An 18596-nucleotide genomic window follows, 5' to 3' on the forward strand; every position below is an offset into this window, starting at 1 on the left:
TACAGTGGATGCAGTATACCACATTGGCAGATGTGCAGGTGAACCTCTGCTTGATGTGGAATGTCATCTTGGGGCCTGGGATGGGGGTGAGGGAGGAGGTGTGGGGACAAGTGTAGCATTTCCTGCGGTTGCAGGGGAAGGTGCCGGGTGTGGTGGGGTTGGAGGGCAGTGTGGAGCGAACAAGGGAGTCGCGGAGAGAGTGGTCTCTCCGGAAAGCAGACAGGGGAGGGGATGGAAAAATGTCTTGGGTGGTGGGGTCGGATTGTAAATGGCGGAAGTGTCGGAGGATAATGCGTTGTATCCGGAGGTTGGTAGGGTGGTGTGTGAGAACGAGGGGGATCCTCTTGGGGCGGTTGTGGCGGGGGCGGGGTGTGAGGGATGTGTCGCGGGAAATGCGGGAGACGCGGTCAAGGGCGTTCTCGATCACCGTGGGGGGAAAGTTGCGGTCCTTAAAGAACTTGGACATCTGGGATGTGCGGGAGTGGAATGTCTGGTCGTGGGAGCAGATGCGGCGGAGGCGGAGGAATTGGGAATAGGGGATGGAATTCCATCCCCTATTCCCAATTCCTCCGCCTCCGCCGCATCTGCTCCCACGACCAGACATTCCACTCCCGCACATCCCAGATGTCCAAGTTCTTTAAGGACCGCAACTTTCCCCCCACGGTGATCGAGAACGCCCTTGACCGCGTCTCCCGCATTTCCCGCGACACATCCCTCACACCCCGCCCCCGCCACAACCGCCCCAAGAGGATCCCCCTCGTTCTCACACACCACCCTACCAACCTCCGGATACAACGCATTATCCTCCGACACTTCCGCCATTTACAATCCGACCCCACCACCCAAGACATTTTTCCATCCCCTCCCCTGTCTGCTTTCCGGAGAGACCACTCTCTCCGCGACTCCCTTGTTCGCTCCACACTGCCCTCCAACCCCACCACACCCGGCACCTTCCCCTGCAACCGCAGGAAATGCTACACTTGTCCCCACACCTCCTCCCTCACCCCCATCCCAGGCCCCAAGATGACATTCCACATCAAGCAGAGGTTCACCTGCACATCTGCCAATGTGGTATACTGCATCCACTGTACCCGGTGCGGCTTCCTCTACATTGGGGAAACCAAGCGGAGGCTTGGGGACCGCTTTGCAGAACACCTCCGCTCAGTTCGCAAAAAACAACTGCACCTCCCAGTCGCAAACCATTTCCACTCCCCCTCCCATTCTCTTGATGACATGTCCATCATGGGCCTCCTGCACTGCCACAATGATGCCACCCGAAGGTTGCAGGAACAGCAACTCATATTCCGCCTGGGAACCCTGCAGCCATATGGTATCAATGTGGACTTCACCAGTTTCAAAATCTCCCCTTCCCCTACTGCATCCCTCAACCAGCCCAGTTCGTTCCCTCCCCCCACTGCACCACACAACCAGCCCAGCTCTTCCCCCCCACCCACTGCATCCCAAAACCAGTCCAACTGGTCTCTGCCTCCCTAACCGGTTCTTCCTCTCACCCATCCCTTCCTCCCACCCCAAGCCGCACCCCCCGCTACCTACTAACCTCATCCCACCTCCTTGACCTGTCCGTCTTCCCTGGACTGACCTATCCCCTCCCTACCTCCCCACCTACACTCTCTCCACCTATCTTCTTTACTCTCCATCTTCGGTCCGCCTCCCCCTCTCTCCCTATTTATTCCAGTTCCCTCCCCCCATCCCCCTCTCTGATGAAGGGTCTAGGCCCGAAACGTCAGCTCTTGTGCTCCTGAGATGCTGCTTGGCCTGCTGTGTTCATCCAGCCTCACATTTTATTATCTTGTAGTGGTTATTTAAAGGGATATTTCAGAATTCACAATATATACATTTCAATGAGAGAAAAAGATTCCAAAGAGAAAACCCACCATCTTATGTTCACCAAAAAAGTTAGACAAAAATTAGTATCAAATTTAAAGAGAAAGCTTATATTGCGGAACAAGACATATTTTGTCAAAAGCTTTTTGACTTACATTTATCAGGATGACCTGCAAGGTGAAAAGCAATATTATTACTTTATAAGAAGTGAGTACTAGTGGTTAGCAAGTGGATATTGATTGAAACAGTGCGGTAGAGAATACACCAGTTAATGACGACCAGCCGACCGCCAAGCTTTGTTCAATTTTTTAAGCCAGGCAGATTGACTGTGATTAGGCCAGGTTTTGCCCTGAGAAATCATACAACCAGAGATTTTCAGCAGTGTTCATGTTCTGTAAGACCAAACAACTATGTTAAAAGAACATTAAATTACACAAAGATGGGTGCAGGTAGGAAAATGGGACCGAATATAAAAAGCAGCAAAGAATCTAAAAAGAATTGAGTGGAAAGGTTTTGGAGTAGATTTGAGGCTCGGGTTGTGGGTGTTGAGGTTGGCTGGCTCGCCGAGCTGGTTTGTTGTTCCACAGACTGAGGATGTTACCAAGCATGGTAACAAAATGTCTGTGGAACAACAAACCAGCTCGGCAAGCCAACCAACTTCAATTGAGTGAAAATTTGGAATATGAGAGAAAACTACTTAAACATACAAAAATAGATAGTAAGAGCTTTGATACATATTTAAAAGAGATAGCAAAGTAAATGTTAGACCTATTGCAAAATGAGTCTGGGGAATTAATAATAGTCAATAGTGGCAGACGATATGAACAGGCTGTTTGTGTTAATCTTCCATATGGAGGAAAGAACTTTTCTCTCTGGAGAGAAGGCGGAAGAGAGGTGACCTGATCGAGGTGTACAAGGTAATGAGAGGCATTGATAGAGTCGATAGCCAGAGACTTTTCCCCAGGACAGGATTGACTGCCACGAGGGGTCATAGTTTTAAGGTGTTAGGAGGAAGGTATAGAGGAGACGCCAGAGGGAGGCTGTTCACTCAGAGAGTTGTGAGCGCATGGAATAGTTTACCAGTGGTAGTCGTGGAAGTGGAGTCATTAGTGACATTTAAGCGACTGCTGGACATGCACATGGACAGCAGTGAATTGAGGGGAATGTGGGTTGGGTTATTTTATTTTTGAATTAGGATTATTCCACAGCACAACATCATGGGCCAAAGGGCCTGTACTATGCTGTACTTTTCTATGTTCTATGTCCTATGTTCTAGAAGTAACACATCAAAAACAGTTAAGGAACAGAAATGGAAGGAAGGGCCAACAAGTCCCTGGTTCCTGATGGATTTCATCCTTTTGCTGTTAAAATGCACTTGCATGCAACAGACGGAGCAGTGAATCTCTCAACCATTGGATCAGTTTTAAGATCTGTAGTTCTGCCACATCCAGTTGGTGGTCAATTAAATTATTAACTGGAGGAGGAGGCACCACCAATATACCCATTCTTAATGATGGTGGAGCTGACCATATCAATGCAAAAGACCAGGCTGAAGCACTTTCAACCATAATCAGGCAGAAATACTGAGAGGAAGATCAATTTCAACCTCCTCCGGAGGCCCCCAGCATTATAGGTACCAGTCTTCAGTCAAATTCAATTATCAAGAAATGCTGAAGGCACTGGAAATCCTTCTTGCAAAGGCTATCAGCTCTCACAGTATTCTGACTGCAGTACTGAAGACTGTGGTCTAGAATTGACTGAAGTCTAATCAACCTGTTCAAGTATAGCTGCAACATTGGTATTAACTGTGAATGTGCAATATTGCCAAGATATGCCCTCACCGTAAAGCACATGGTAGATCCAGTTTGCTGACACTATTGTCAAGTTACACTTTTTCCTCAACAGGGGACAAAATATTTTCTTTTTTGATGGCTCCTTTTGGTTGCTATTTGGTTTTTGAGGTTGCCGCTCTCTTTGCTCACTTCCCCTGCAGCCTTTCTTCCTATCTCAGAGCTTCCCTCTATTCCCAGCTCCATCCCCCACAGTCTCCATTGTACCTCTTCAATATCTTTCGGCCTCTCCATCTCCCCATAATCTCCTTGTGGCCCCCTATTCCTCAGCATCGTGCAATTAGAAAGCTGCCTCATCAAGCAAGAGACTCCCGATCCCCTTTCCTAACCCAAAAAAAGGGCTGCCCTTGGTCCCAATCCCTGGTTTCCACTTCCCCAGTTCATGGCTCCTGTCATCACTTTGGATTTTATATTTATTCATGGGATGTGGGCACAGCTGGCCAGGTCATGAGTTATTGTGATCTATTTTGTTGAGCTGCTGCAGCTGTTGAGGTGTAAGGACACCCTCAATCCTTTTCGGAAGGGAGATCTGAAATTTTGAACCAGAGACATTGAGTGGACGACAGTCTAGTTCCAAGTCAGGATGGAATATAGATTTATGGGGAACTAGTTCATCTATGTGGTGTAGTGCTGGGTTTAGAAAGAGCATTTGCAGGAGGTCAAGTGAGTTGTTGTGTGCACCTTTTATCTGCTCTAAACTGCTGTCAATCTGCATCAGTGATGAAGGCAGTGAATGTTGTAGTCGAATGTGATCTTTTGTCCTGGATGGTGTCAAGCTTGGACATTAGCTGTAATGAGGTCAGGAACTGAGTAGCCCTGGTGGAAACCAACCTGACTATCATTGAGCAGGTTATTCCTTTGCAAGTGTCATTTGATAGCATTGGTGATGACCACCTGTCAAAGAACAATCAACAGTACAGCACAGGAGCAAGTCCTTCAGCCCACTAAGCCTCTGCCAACATGTGATGCCTTTCTAAGTGAGAAAACTTTTGCCTTTGCATTGTCTATGTACCTCTATTCCCACCTATTCATGTATCACCTATTCATGTATTCATATGTGTCAAGATGCCTTTTAAACATTGCTTTTGTATCAGCTTCTACCAATTTCTCTGGCAGCGCATTCCAGGCACTTACCACCCACTATATAAAAAAAAGTTGCCTCACATGTCTCCTTTAAACTTTCCCCTTTTACCCTAAACCTGAGTCCTTAGTAATTGACATACAGACAATGTCCACTGTGCTGCCCTCATAATCACCTTTGTCACCTCCTCAAAAAGTACAATCAAATTTGTGAGACACAATTTCCCCTGCACAAATTCATGCTGCCTATTGCTAATAAATCTATATTTTACCAAAAGTGAGTAAATCCTGTCTCCAAGAATCTTCTCCAATAATTTCCCTTATCACTGGCGGCTAAGGATCTGTAATTTCCTGGATAATGCCTGTGCCCTTTTTTAAACAAAGGAACAACTTTGCCTATTCTTCCATTCTGTGACCTTTACCGTGACTAAAAAAGGATACCAAGATTTAGTACATGGCCCCAGCAGTTTCATCTCTCATCTCCCTCAGTATTCTGGGATATGTCTCATCAAGTCCTAGAGATCTGTCTACCTTAATGATTTTCAAAACACCCAATACCACCTCTTTTTTAATACTAACTTGCTGTAGAATATCTACATACCCCTCCCTGGACTCACCATCCACTATGTCCTTCTCCTTTGTGTATACCTATGCATAGCATCATTGAGGACATCACCCCGTTCCTCCGGCTCCTTACATAAATTCTGTTTTGTCTGTGAGTGGACCAACCTTTCCCTACAAATCTTCTTGTTCCTTATGTACATATAAAATGCCTTGGGGATTATCCTTATTTCAGTTGGCTAAAGAAATTTCATGACCCATTTTTAGCCATCCTAATTCCTTTAAGCTCTTTCCTGCTTTATTTATATTCTTTGATATTTGTATCTGTTTTCAGTTTCCTAAACTTGGTGTGTCTCCTTTTTCTTTCTGATAAAGCTCACAATTTCTTTTGTCATCTAAAGTTCTCAAATCTTGCCATCCTTATCTTTCATTTTCACAGGAACATGTTGGTCCTGAACTCTAATCAGCTGGCCATTAAAGATTCCTGCATGACCTATTATCGATCTACCCTCAAACAGCCAATTTACCTTCCCTAGATCCTGCCTAATACTGTTGTCGTTAGTCTTCCCCCATTTTACTATTTTCACCCAAGGACTACATAGAACAACGATTCCTGTCCCTGCTCTATCCATGTCTCCGAAATGGCCACAACATCAAAGTCCCAGGTACCAACCCATGCTGCAAGTTCACCCACCTTATTCTGGATGCTCCTGGCATTGAAGTAGACACACTTCAAACCAACTTCTCGCTTGCCGGTGCCATCTTGCATTCCTGAAACTTTATTTCAGCCCTCCCTACTCTCAACCTTCTCTATACTCAAACTACAATTTTGGTTCCCGTCCCCCTGCTGAATTAGTTTAAACCCACCCGAATAGCCTTAGTGAATTTCCCCCCCAGGATATCGGTACCCCTCTAGTTCAGGTGAAGACCATCCTGCTTGTAGAGGTCCCACCTACCCCAGAAAGAGCCCCAATTATCGAAGAATCCAAAACCCTCCCTCCTGCACCATCCCTGTAACCACGTGTTCAACTCCTCTCTCTCCCTATTCCTCGCCTCACTAGCACGTGGCATGGGCAACAAACCAGAGACAACAACTCTGCTTGTCCTAGCTCTAACCTTCCATCCTAGCTCCCTGAATTTCTGCCTTAAATCCCCATCTCTCTTCCTACCTGTGTTTTTGGTGCCTATGTGGACCACAACTTGGGGCTGCTCCCCCTTCCCCTTAAGGATCCCAAAAACACGATCAGAGACATCACACACCATGGCACCTGGGAGGCAACACACCAACCATGAGTCTCTCTCATCCCCACAGAAACTCCTATCTGTCCCCCTAACCATGGAGTCCCCAATGTCTACTGCTCTGCTCCTCTTCCCCCTTCCCTTCTGAGCAGCAGGGACAGATTCTGTGCCAGAGACCTGTGCCCCACTGCTTTCCCCTGGTAAGTCGTCCCCCCCAACAGTATCCAAAACGGTATACTTATTGTTGCGGGGAATGGCCACAGCGGATCCCTGCACTGCCTGCCGGTTCCCTTTCCGTCCCCTGACCATAACCCATAAGCCTTTTTCTTGTGCCTGAGGAGTGACTACCTCCCTGTAACTCCTCTCAATAATCCCCTTTGCCTCCCGAATGATCTGAAGTTCATCCAGCTCCAGCTCCAGTTCCCTAACGTGGTTTTCGAGGAGCTGGAGTTGGGTGCATTTCCCGCGGATGTAGTCAGCAGGGACACTAGTGGTAACCCTTACCTCCCACATTCTGCAGGAGGAACATTCAACTGCCCTGATCTCCATTCCCATTATTCTAAATTCCCAAAGAGACTGTTGAAAAATAAAGAATAAAAAATAAACTATTTACCTGACTACTTTTATCTTTATCCACAATTAACTTAAAACTTACAGAATTATGGTCACTGTTCCCAAAATGCTTTCACAATGAAACTTTGACCACTTGACCGGACTTATTCCCCTATACCAGGTCTAGTACGGACCCTTCCCCAGTTGGACCATTTCTGAGGTAGGGTCACTGGACCTGAAACGTTAACTCTGTTTTCTCCTTCACAGATGCTGCCAGACCTGCTGAGCTTTTCCAGCAACTTTGTGTTTGGGCCATTTACATATCATTTCAAGAATCCCTCCTGGACACATCTAAGACCCTGCCTTCCCACACCTCCCCAAACCCCCATCGAAGCCCCTGGCACTAAGGGAGTCTTAGTCAATGTAGGGGAAGTTAAAATCACCACCTAGCAACTGTATTATTTTTACATTTTTTTATTATTTGTCTATGTATTTGATTCAGTATCTCCTGCTGGCTGCTGTGAGACCTGTAGTCCAACCCCATCAAAGTGATTGCACCTTTCCTATTCCCGAGCTGTACCCATATGACTTTGCTGCGTGAGCCCTCCAAGCTGCCTTCCTTCAGTACAGCTGTGATATTCCCCTTTATCACTACTTCCCACCTCTTTTACATTCCCCTCTATCTTGACCGATTTCATTGAATTTTATCGGACAGAAAGACACTATTTGACACATTGTGTCTGAACCATCACCAGAAAGAGCTACCCTGATAATCCCACTCTCCAGTCCCATCTCCATAGCCCTCTAACTTCACTACTTTCAAATATATATCCTGCTCTGTTTTGTAACTTATTATGGTATCCACCTCCACCACTCTCCTACGTAACACATTCCAAATCTTAACTGTCAGAGTAAAGAAATTTTTTCTCACCTCTCGCAGTCAGTCTTGAAGTTGTGACTTCTAGTTACCTGAGATACAACTAGTGGAAACAGAATATCCTTCTTTACTATGTCAAAATTATGCATAATTTTGAACACTTCAGTAAGGTTACCTCTTAATCATTTCTGCTAAAGAGAATGAACCCAATCTCTCTAATCTATCCTTGTATATACAATCCCTCATTCCTTCTATCATTCTAGTAAATCACCTTTAAACTCTCTCCAGGGCTTTAACATGCTTCCTGAAAAAAAGTGCCGAGAACTGAACACAATACTCCAAATGTGGTCTGACCAATGATTTGTAGAAGTGTGGTATCACTTCCTTGGTGTTATTCTCTATGTCTCTATTAATAAACTACAGGATCCTATAAGCCTTTTTAACAACTATTTCAACTTGCCACCTTGAGAGAATGATGCACATGAGCCCTGAGGCTGCTGTACTCTCCTCAAAGTTGTACCATTAAGCCTGCATTGTGTCTCTGTTTTTTTCTAACAAAATGCAATATCTCACATTTCTCAGCTTTGATACTCATCTGCAAGGTGTCTGCTCTTTTGGCCAACTTGTCAGTGTCCCTCTGAAGTCGCTCAATATCATCCTCACAATTCAATATTTTCCCCAGCTTAGTATCATCTACAGATTTGGAGATTTTACCTTACAAATCATTTATATGAATCAGAAAAACCTAGGGTCCCAACAGTGATTCCTGGGAGCACCATTTTCAACTCGTCGCCAATGTGAGGAATAGACATCTCTGCCGACCCTTTGTTTACTATATTTTAGTCAACTTCTAATCCGTGCTGCTAAGGACCCAATCTGCCATTTTGCACCATATCAAATGCATTCTGAAATATCCAACATCCACAGTACTACCATCATCTACTGCCTGTGTCACCTCGTCAAATAACTCAATCAGATTTGTGAGACATAACCCCCCTTGGCAATGCCATGTCGACTGTCTAGTGTTAAAGAGATAATGGGAACTGCAGATGCTGGAGATTCCAAGATAATAAAATGTGAGGCTGGATGAACACAGCAGGCCAAGCAGCATCTCAGGAGCACAAAAGCTGACGTTTCGGGCCTAGACCCTTCATCAGAGAGGGGGATGGGGGGAGGGAACTGGAATAAATAGGGAGAGAGGGGGAGGTGGACCGAAGATGGAGAGTAAAGAAGATAGGTGGAGAGAGTGTAGGTGGGGAGGTAGGGAGGGGATAGGTCAGTCCAGGGAAGACGGACAGGTCAAGGAGGTGGGATGAGGTTAGTAGGTAGATGGGGGTGCGGCTTGGGGTGGGAGGAAGGGATGGGTGAGAGGAAGAACCGGTTAGGGAGGCAGAGACAGGTTGGACTGGTTTTGGGATGCAGTGGGTGGGGGGGAAGAGCTGGGCTGGTTGTGTGGTGCAGAACACCTCCGCTCAGTTCGCAACAAACAACTGCACCTCCCAGTCGCAAACCATTTCCACTCCCCCTCCCATTCTCTTGATGACATGTCCATCATGGGCCTCCTGCACTGCCACAGTGATGCCACCCGAAGGTTGCAGGAACAGCAACTCATATTCCGCCTGGGAACCCTGCAGCCATATGGTATCAATGTGGACTTCACCAGTTTCAAAATCTCCCCTTCCCCCACTGCATCCCTAAACCAGCCCAGTTCATCCCCTCCCCCTACTGCACCACACAACCAGCCCAGCTCTTCCCCCCCACCCACTGCATCCCAAAACCAGTCCAACCTGTCTCTGCCTCCCTAACCGGTTCTTCCTCTCACCCATCCCTTCCTCCCACCCCAAGCCACACCCCCAGCTACCTACTAACCTCATCCCACCTCCTTGACCTGTCCGTCTTCCCTGGACTGACCTATCCCCTCCCTACCTCCCCACCTACACTCTCTCCACCTATCTTCTTTACTCTCCATCTTCGGTCCGCCTCCCCCTCTCTCCCTATTTATTCCAGTTCCCTCCCCCCATCCCCCTCTCTGATGAAGGGTCTAGGCCCGAAACGTCAGCTTTTGTGCTCCTGAGATGCTGCTTGGCCTGCTGTGTTCATCCAGCCTCACATTTTATTGTCTAGTGTTAACTTATTTTTCTCTCAGGGAATATTTGCCTTATCCCGTATTATGGCCTTCATCAGTTTTCCCACTATTGATATCAAGCTGACCAATCTATAATTTCCTGAGCTATCCTTTGTCCCTTTCTTAAAACGCAGTGTTACGTCTGCAATCCTCCAGTCCCCTAGAACTAATCCTTTGTTCAGAGAGGCCTGAAAAATTTCTGTTAATGGGTTTGCGAATTGATGCCATAACACTCTCAGGGATCTAGGATGCATCCCATCTGGACCTGGTGACTTCTGCCAGCCTTTTTAGCATCTCTTCTTTATCTATCAATATACTGCTCAGTTGCTCAACACCTATGTTTTCAATTGGGCTACTGTCACCATCTTTTAATCTGACAAACTCAGAAGCAAAATATTCATTTAGTACATCTGCCATACCTGTCGCTTCAGTGAGCAGCTTATCCTGCATTTTCTATTTTTTTTAATTCATTTGTGGAGTGTGGATGTCGCTGGCTGAGCCAACATTTCTTGCCCATCCCTAGTTGCCCTTGAGAAGACCATAAGACATAGGAGTGGAAGTAAGGCCATTCGGCCCATCAAGTCCACTCCGCCATTTAAATCATGGCTGATGGGCATTTCAACTCCACTTCCCTGCACTCTCCGCTTAGCCCTTGATTCCTTCTGAGATCAAGAATTTGTCGATCTCTGCCTTGAAGGCATCCAACGTCCCGGCTTGTTCATATGTTATTCCTTAACTCTGCTTCATGTTCTGCTTTTTTGTTTCTCACAGGCATTAATGTTTTGGGTAGTAGATAATTTTCTAATGAGAAAAGGTAAAACTAAAGCTAAACTGGAAGGAGAAGTTGGAGAAGACGAATCTAGAAGCAGTAACAAGGTCAGATATAGAAGAGCAGCATCACATGAGGAGTCTGAGTCCGAGGTAAGTGCTGGTCTCCAATCTCACTGGATTGTCAGAGAGTTAAAAATTCAGGTGACTCTATGGCTCAAATAGACCCGGAGTTGATCGAGAGCAGCTGATGCTCATTGGACATTCTATTGGAGTTCTTCCCATGTTGGACATTGGCATCTGGCCAGGGAAAGGGTCCTAACAGGAAAATCAGAAACTTATTTTTGTACAATACCACTGATTTGTAAATCTCTGAAAAAATTTGCTGCCTAATTTTACACATAGATATCAGAGCGTGTCACTCTCCAACTTGTGATGCTTTCCCCATGTCATAGAGTCAGGAAGAGCTACAGCAGAGAAAGTGGCCCTTTGGCCCATTGAATCTCCACCAGTGAGGGGGAATACGTAACTATTCTAAGCTCCTTTTCTAGCACTTAGCCATTATTGTTGTATGCCTTTGACATGGAAAGTGCAATCTAAATGCTTAAACATTATGAAGGTTTCTGCCTCTGCCACCCTGACAGGCAGTGAGTTCCAGATTCCCACCTCTTTCTGGGTGAAACTATTTTTCTTACATCTCCTAAACCTCCTCTCCCTTACCTTCAATCTGTGTCCCCCAGTCATTGATCCCCCAACAAGGGGGAAAGCTCCTTCCTATCCACCCTCCCTGCACATAATACTCTAGCTGTAGCCTAACCAGTGTTTTGTACAGCTCCAGTTCTTAACTATATGCATTGGCTAATAAAGACAAGAATACCATATACCTTCTTAACCACTTTATCTACTTATCCTGATACCTTAAAGGAGTGGTGTATACATGCATCAAGATCCCTCTGATCCTTGATGCTTCCCAGGATCCTACCACTCATCATGTATTCCCTTGCCTTGTTTGTCCTGCCCAATTGAGGACAGCTGGACAGGAAGCAGTTGTTCCCCTTAGGTGAGGGGTTAGTAATGAGAGGCATAATTTTGAGGTAAAGGTATTTGAGGAAATTATTTTTAACCCAGAGGATGTGGGAATATGGAATGCATGACCTGGAAGGGTAGTTGAGGCAGGAAACCTCATAATTGAAAAAAAAAGTGGATGAGCACTTGAAATGAATTAACATTCAGGGCTACAGGCCAGGTGTTGGAAAGCGAGACTAGTATAGATAGCTGATAGATTTTTTTGTGTCAATGCTGATTTCATGGGCCGAAAAGTCTCTTCAGTACTGTATGACTCTATGGCTGGACCATCCAAAGCTCTGGAACACAGTCTCAGGATAGGAGGATGTCCATTTTGGACTGTAATGAGACAGCTGATCTCTGACACTTGTGAATCTTTGAAATTTTCTATCCCGGGGTCTGTCAGCACTCAGGCTTTTAGTAGATTTTGGGTTAAGAATGGGAAGATTTCTGGACCCAAGGACATCAGGATATTGAGGATGATTTGAAAAATGGTTGCAACATCAAATCAGTTGTATATTTATTGAAGGCGGATCAGAGTTGAGGGGCCATACACCTAATCCTGATCCTAGTTTATGTTCTTAAGCTTTTTAGTACGTATTAAACTCAGTGAAATACAAGTAGAAAATGTATAAAGCTGATTTTTAATAATATGTTCATTCTGCAGATATTGCTTGTAACTTCCAGTTCTCGCCATTAAATTGGTTTACAGATTCTCATTTCAGCTGATGATGAGGTGGATGAATCTGAAGGTGATGAGGACCTGAGGAGACTGATGAATTTAAAGCCTGTTAAAAAGAAGCTGCGATTTGGGGGCCTCCCGGTATGACACAGGGTAGTGCTCTGTCTTTCAGAGTTAGTGGACCATGTGGAATCTTTTCCTGTTCCAAACTTCAGTATGAAAATGGGCTGCATAAAATGTTGGAGTGGCACAAAGATCTGAAAGATGAACAAAAAGACGAGATTGCAGTGATTGTGAGTTTATGATCTCAACTCTCCTCTTTGCACTGATAGCAAACATTCCCGAATGAAAGTTGTCTATTGTTTGCAGCTGCAAAATGTAAAGGACTGTTGGATGCTGCAAAGTATTTTTCTTTTAGCACCAGTCAGGTTTTTGTTACCTTGTTTTAAGTTATTAAATCTGTCACTGAATCTGTTTACATGTTTCATACAATGCCCAAGAACTGTGAATCCTCAACTTTCAAAGTTAATGACCAGTAATTGTGACACAGCATGGTCACAGCTTAGAGGTCCAGTCAGAATGAAAGTTCTCAGCAATTACTAAATTGAAAATAATGTGACAGCTAAAAAAAAATCCATATTGAGAAAGGGTGAGGTAGCTGTCAGCCTGTTCCATTCTTTTGTGACTTGTCCAACCTACTCCCTGTGGCCCTCTCTCCCTGATCTCCATCATTTCTAGTCGAACCATGATAACAGTCAAAGAGTGTTGCTTTATTTATTATATATTTACCTGAATCAGTTGGGTTTTATTAACTGATTCAAGATCGGAATTTCTGTGGGACAAAATGAGAGCTACTGTGCAGCACAGTTTCTTAACGGGCTATGATTCTTAACTGCAACAAAGTATTCAATTTCGAATCCAGATCATCTCTTTTGGGACTTTGCTTTGCGAAGCTCACTAATAGAGCATTGGAGATATATGTTGCCTGTGTGTTCTGATCAAAAGCATTCAACCATTTAAAGCTATTTTGTAATAATGTTCCTAACCCATATCTGCTCTGACAGACAAATATTAATTAATTGATGACATTAATGTTTATTGAGGTTTCACTTTTAATGTATTTTTACTGTACCTGTCATATTTAAAAACACTTTGGCAACTGTAACATTATAAATAGTGGCATGGTTCGTCTGCAAAATAAACACATTACGTGGCTGCTGCAAATCTTTCGAATTTGGACTTGAGGCATATTGTTAGAACAGAACGTGCATTATCCTCACCCAGTCTGGAGCCTGCCTTGGGAGTGTTTAATGGAGACAGGGTAGAGGGATCTTTACTCTGTATGTAACCCTGTACTATACCTGTCCTGGGTGAGTTTGATGGCAGACAGTGTAAACAAAGCTTCCACCTAAAGTGCAATACTAATCTGTTTATAAACTTAATGCTCAACTTCCTGTTTCTGTAAAAATTAGCATGTGCCGTTGTATTTACATCAATAACTTAGAAAGGAATTGTGTCAGAATCAATAATTGTGAACAAAGGCAAAATGCCTCGAATGCTGGAAATCTGTAATAAACACAGAGAATGCTGAAGAAACTCAGTGGATTTAACAGCATGTGTGGAGAGAGAAATGGTTAAATTTCTGAATCTAGTTTTTTGAACTGGTTCTGAAGAAATCATTCCAGACTTAAATGGTTGGTCTAATTCTGTTCCCACAGATGCTGCCAGGCCTGCTGAGTTTCTCCAACGTTCTCTGCGTTTGAATAATCCTGAAGTTCATTATTGAAAATAGTATTTGGTTCTGAAACCAGTTACCAGCTTGAAATATTTAATGCTTCATTTGCTGAAGCTATTTTTAATCATTTAAAATGAAAAAATTAATCCATAACACATTAACTTTAAAGATTTCAAAGTCAATATAGGTTCAGAGACTGAATGCTAAGAGTCGGATGTTTTTGGAGTGGAATCAAGTGTTTGGAAACTAATTTAAACCTAAGCAATGCTTAAGACAGGGACTGCTGCCATGGAAGGTCAGTACTATTAAAATGTGATTTTAAAATTATTTCATCAGCTGCATTTCAACACTTTTTCTGGTTCTAGTCTTGGCGAAATGCAACTGGTGTGAGCACTCAGATATGAGTGCTACTGATTTGCTTGGTAATTTTTAGTTGATTTGTCTGAATTGTCATTTTTTTTCTCTCTATTCACCCTGTATAAAATTGGCTTAAGGAGCTGAAGATCAGGTTTTATCCTGCAACCACTAAACATGTCTCACAGGCTAATTCTTAATCATGAATTTGCTGGATTTGCTAGCATAAAACTGCTGATGTTTAAATTAAGCAGCAATTTCACCTAATACATTTATTAGGGACTCAGTTTACATCTATCCACGGCTGGTGTTTCTTCTAACATTTTATTGCTAAACTTAATCATTTGGAAAACTAGACATTTGATACACTAGTTTTTAGATGCTTATTCATAGTTCATTCATGTAAGTGTTTATATAAAATTTGTAGCATATTTGCCTACATTTATAGAGAATGTTAATGCAACTAACTTAACTGAAATTTTAGCTTGCAGTAATGTTTTTTCTGATTCGAATGTAAGTCACTGCTTTGGATAAAGTGCCTCGTTCTGAAAAAGTAAAGTTGTGATCAGAACTCTTTTTAAAGTGAATTTAAGGCATAAGACAATTTTTTATAATCAAACAAAATGCAAAATGGGAGAAGTTTTACATCTGTGTCATTCATGGCACGTTTGTGTTCTGATTATTTATGGCTATATTTAACTCTCAAACTACCAGTCTGAAATAATGGGTGAAACGTGTTCCGGAACATACAAGTAGAGGCATGGGAAAATAGTTAATGATATGGTGCTTTTGCCCTCGAAGCTCGAATAGAGCAGTGTCTTATGTCTTGGATATTGGGATAAAACTGGTGCAGCAACAGTATCTCGTGTCCAGCGCACTGGGATAGATCTGGTATTGTTGTCAGTAGGCATGGCTGTCTCTTGATTCAGGATGAGGTCTATTCAGGGTCACAGGTTTCTGCAATATTTCATTTGACTGAAGAGGCAGATTCTGAATCTGCAAATCTTTGTGTTCATGTGACAAGATGTCATACAAAGTAAGGAACCTAGAATGCAAGATTTGCTTTCTTCTCTGCAGCTGCTGTGCCTCACCATTAGGGCACTGGGATTCAAAGTCTGATGCAACTTGATATACAAGCCATTGTCAGCTTGAATGATTGATAATGAGCTCCTCTTGGTCATTGATGTTAATACTGCCATGGTTCAAGGATGCCCAGGGTATTTTTGAAGCTTTTACTTGATCCCTAACCTTATAGAGTCATTGTCATAGAGTCGTACAGCGTGGAAACAGATCCTTCAGTCCAGCCAGTCCATGCCGACCACGTTTCTAAACTGAACTAGACCCACCTACCTGCACTTGGCCCATATCTCTCCAAACCTTTCTTATTCATGATCTTATCCAAATGTCTTTTAAATGTTTTAACTGTACCTGCATCCTCTGGCGGTTCATTCCACACATGAACCACTCTGTGTTTTTAAAAAATGTTGCCCCTCTTGGCCTTTTTAAATTCTTCTCTCACTTTAAAAGTATGCTCTTTAGTTTTGAACTCCCCCATCCTAGAGAAAAGACCCTTGTCATTCATCTTTTCTGACCAGATGAGTCTAGACAAAACAGGACCTGGCAGGGACGATGTTTTTCAATTTATGGATCATGTCTGATACTCCATGGTTGATTTTGCAGGAATTTGCCTAAATAGCCATGGACCTGGCTTCAAAAATGACATGCAGTTTTGTTTGATGAATTTGGAGATTGAATCTGGAGAATTCAGCAGAGACATTGCTCTAGAGTCTCTTTAAGCCTGGTACAGTCTAGATCTAGAATGCAGTGATAACAAATTATAGAACAATACAGCACAGGAACTTGCTTTGTATATTTGGGCATCAGTTGACTTACAGATGTGTTTGTCAAGACACTCCGTGCCAAAGCTTAGTGAAGGCTGATCTGATGCATCTAAGCTGGTGCTGGGTCTCCTTGTTAATGGTGTTTTTCTGAGAGAGTGACTGCCAGCATGTGAAGTGAGAATTACTGAACATATTGCAGAGTCTTCACTTACAACATGCGGGAGCTAGAATGTTTGGCTGGAAAGGTCTGGGTTGATATGAGTTAGTGTTATGTGGTGTCAATATACTCTAGCCTGGTGTCCCCAAATTATTTTTCTGAAATAAGTTTTCTGTTTAACTCCCAGTAATCCAAATGATGATCTGGAACATCAAGCCATTGAGTAATACAGCATAAAAACAGGCCTTTCGGCCCAAACTGGTCCATGCTGATAAGGTTGAACCTTGATAAGGTTCCACATGGTAGGCTATTGGAGAAAATACAGAGGCACGGGATTGAGGGAGACTTAGCAGTTTGGATTAGAAACTGGCTTTCTATAAGAAGGCAATGAGTGGTGGTTGATGGAAAATATTCAGCCTGGAGTCCAGTTACCAGTGGTGTGCCTCAAGGATCTGTTTTGGGACCACTGCTGTTTGTCATTTTTATAAATGACTTGGACGCAGGCATAGGTGGATGGGTTAGTAAGTTTGCAGATGACACTAAAGTTGGTGGAGTGGTGGACAGTGTGGAAGAATGTTGCAGGGAGACTGGGATAAACTGCAGAATTGGGCTAAAAAGTGGCAAATGGAGTTTAATACGGATAAATGTGAGGTGATTGACTTTGGGAGGAATAATAGGAAGGCAGAGTACAGTGGCAATGGAAAGATTCTTGGCAGTGTGGATGTGTAAAGGGATCTTGGTGTCCATATACATAAATCCCTGAAAGTTGCCACCCAGGTTGATAGTGCTGTTAAGAAGGCTTACGGTGTGTTAGGTTTTATTGGTAGAGGGATTGAGTTCTGGAGCCGTGATGTCATGCTGCAACTGAACAAAACACTAGTGCGGCCTCAGTTGGAATATTGCGTGCAATTCTGGTCGCCCCATTACAGGAAGGGTGTGGAAGCATTGGAAAAGGTGCAGAGGAGATTTACCAGGATGTTGCCTGGTCTGGAGCGCAGGCCCTATAAAGAAAGGCTGAGGGACTTGGGTCTGTTCTCATTGGAGAGAAGGAGGCTAAGAGGAGAATTAATAGAGACATACAAGATGTTCAGAAGATTAGATAGGGTGGACAGTGAGAGTCTTTTTCCGAGGATGATGACTTCAGCTTGTACAAAGAGGTATAGCTACAAATTGAGGGGTGATAGATTTAAGACAGATGTCAGAGGCAGGTTTTCTACTCAGAGAGTAGTAAGGGTGTGGAACGCCCTGCCTGTCAATGTAGCTAACTCAGCCACATTAGGGGGATTTAAACAGTCCTTGGATAAGCATATGGATAATGATGGGATAGTGTAGGGGGAGGGGCTTAGATTTGTTCACAGGTCGGCGCAACATCGAGGGCCAAAGGGCCTGTTCTGCGCTGTATTATTCTATGTTCTATGGTGCCCACTCAGATAGCTCCAATTTGCCCACATTTAGTCCATATCCCTCTAAACTTTCATCCACATACCTATCCAAATGTTTTTTTAAATGTTGCTATTGTAGCAACCTAAACCGCTTTCTCTGGCAGCCCATTCCATATGCACACCACTCTCTGTGTGAAGAAGTTGCCCCTCAAGTCTTAAATCTTTTCCACCTCACCTTAAACCTATGCCCTCTAGATTTCAATTCCCCAACTCTGGGGAAAAAGACTATAAACATTCATCATACCTATGTCCTCATGATTTTATACACCTCAATAAGGTCGCCCTTTTTTCTCCTACATTCCAAGGAATAAAGCCCTATCCTGGCCAACCTCTCCCTATAACCTACAGGACCTGGCAACATCCTCGTAAATCTTCTTTGCACACTTTCCAGTTTAGCTATGTCTTTCCTGCTTGTTCTGGTAA

General features: G+C 43.8%; 1 protein-coding gene across 2 annotated transcripts in view; it reads left to right on the forward strand.

Moving 5' to 3' along the window:
• stimate (STIM activating enhance) overlaps positions 1–18012 on the forward strand; it is a 110028-nt gene extending 92016 nt beyond the window's left edge. For both annotated transcript variants that reach the window (XM_048547516.2, XM_048547517.2), the window contains 2 exons: positions 10901–11050; positions 12675–18012. In XM_048547516.2, coding sequence (XP_048403473.1) covers positions 10901–11050; positions 12675–12791 — 267 coding nt within the window. In that variant the 3' untranslated portion in view covers positions 12792–18012. The remainder of the gene's footprint in view (positions 1–10900; positions 11051–12674) is intronic.
• The last annotated feature ends 584 nt before the right edge of the window (positions 18013–18596 follow it).

The sequence above is a fragment of the Stegostoma tigrinum genome, chromosome 11 (genome assembly GCF_030684315.1).
Source record: "Stegostoma tigrinum isolate sSteTig4 chromosome 11, sSteTig4.hap1, whole genome shotgun sequence".
NCBI classification, from domain to species: domain Eukaryota; kingdom Metazoa; phylum Chordata; class Chondrichthyes; order Orectolobiformes; family Stegostomatidae; genus Stegostoma; species Stegostoma tigrinum.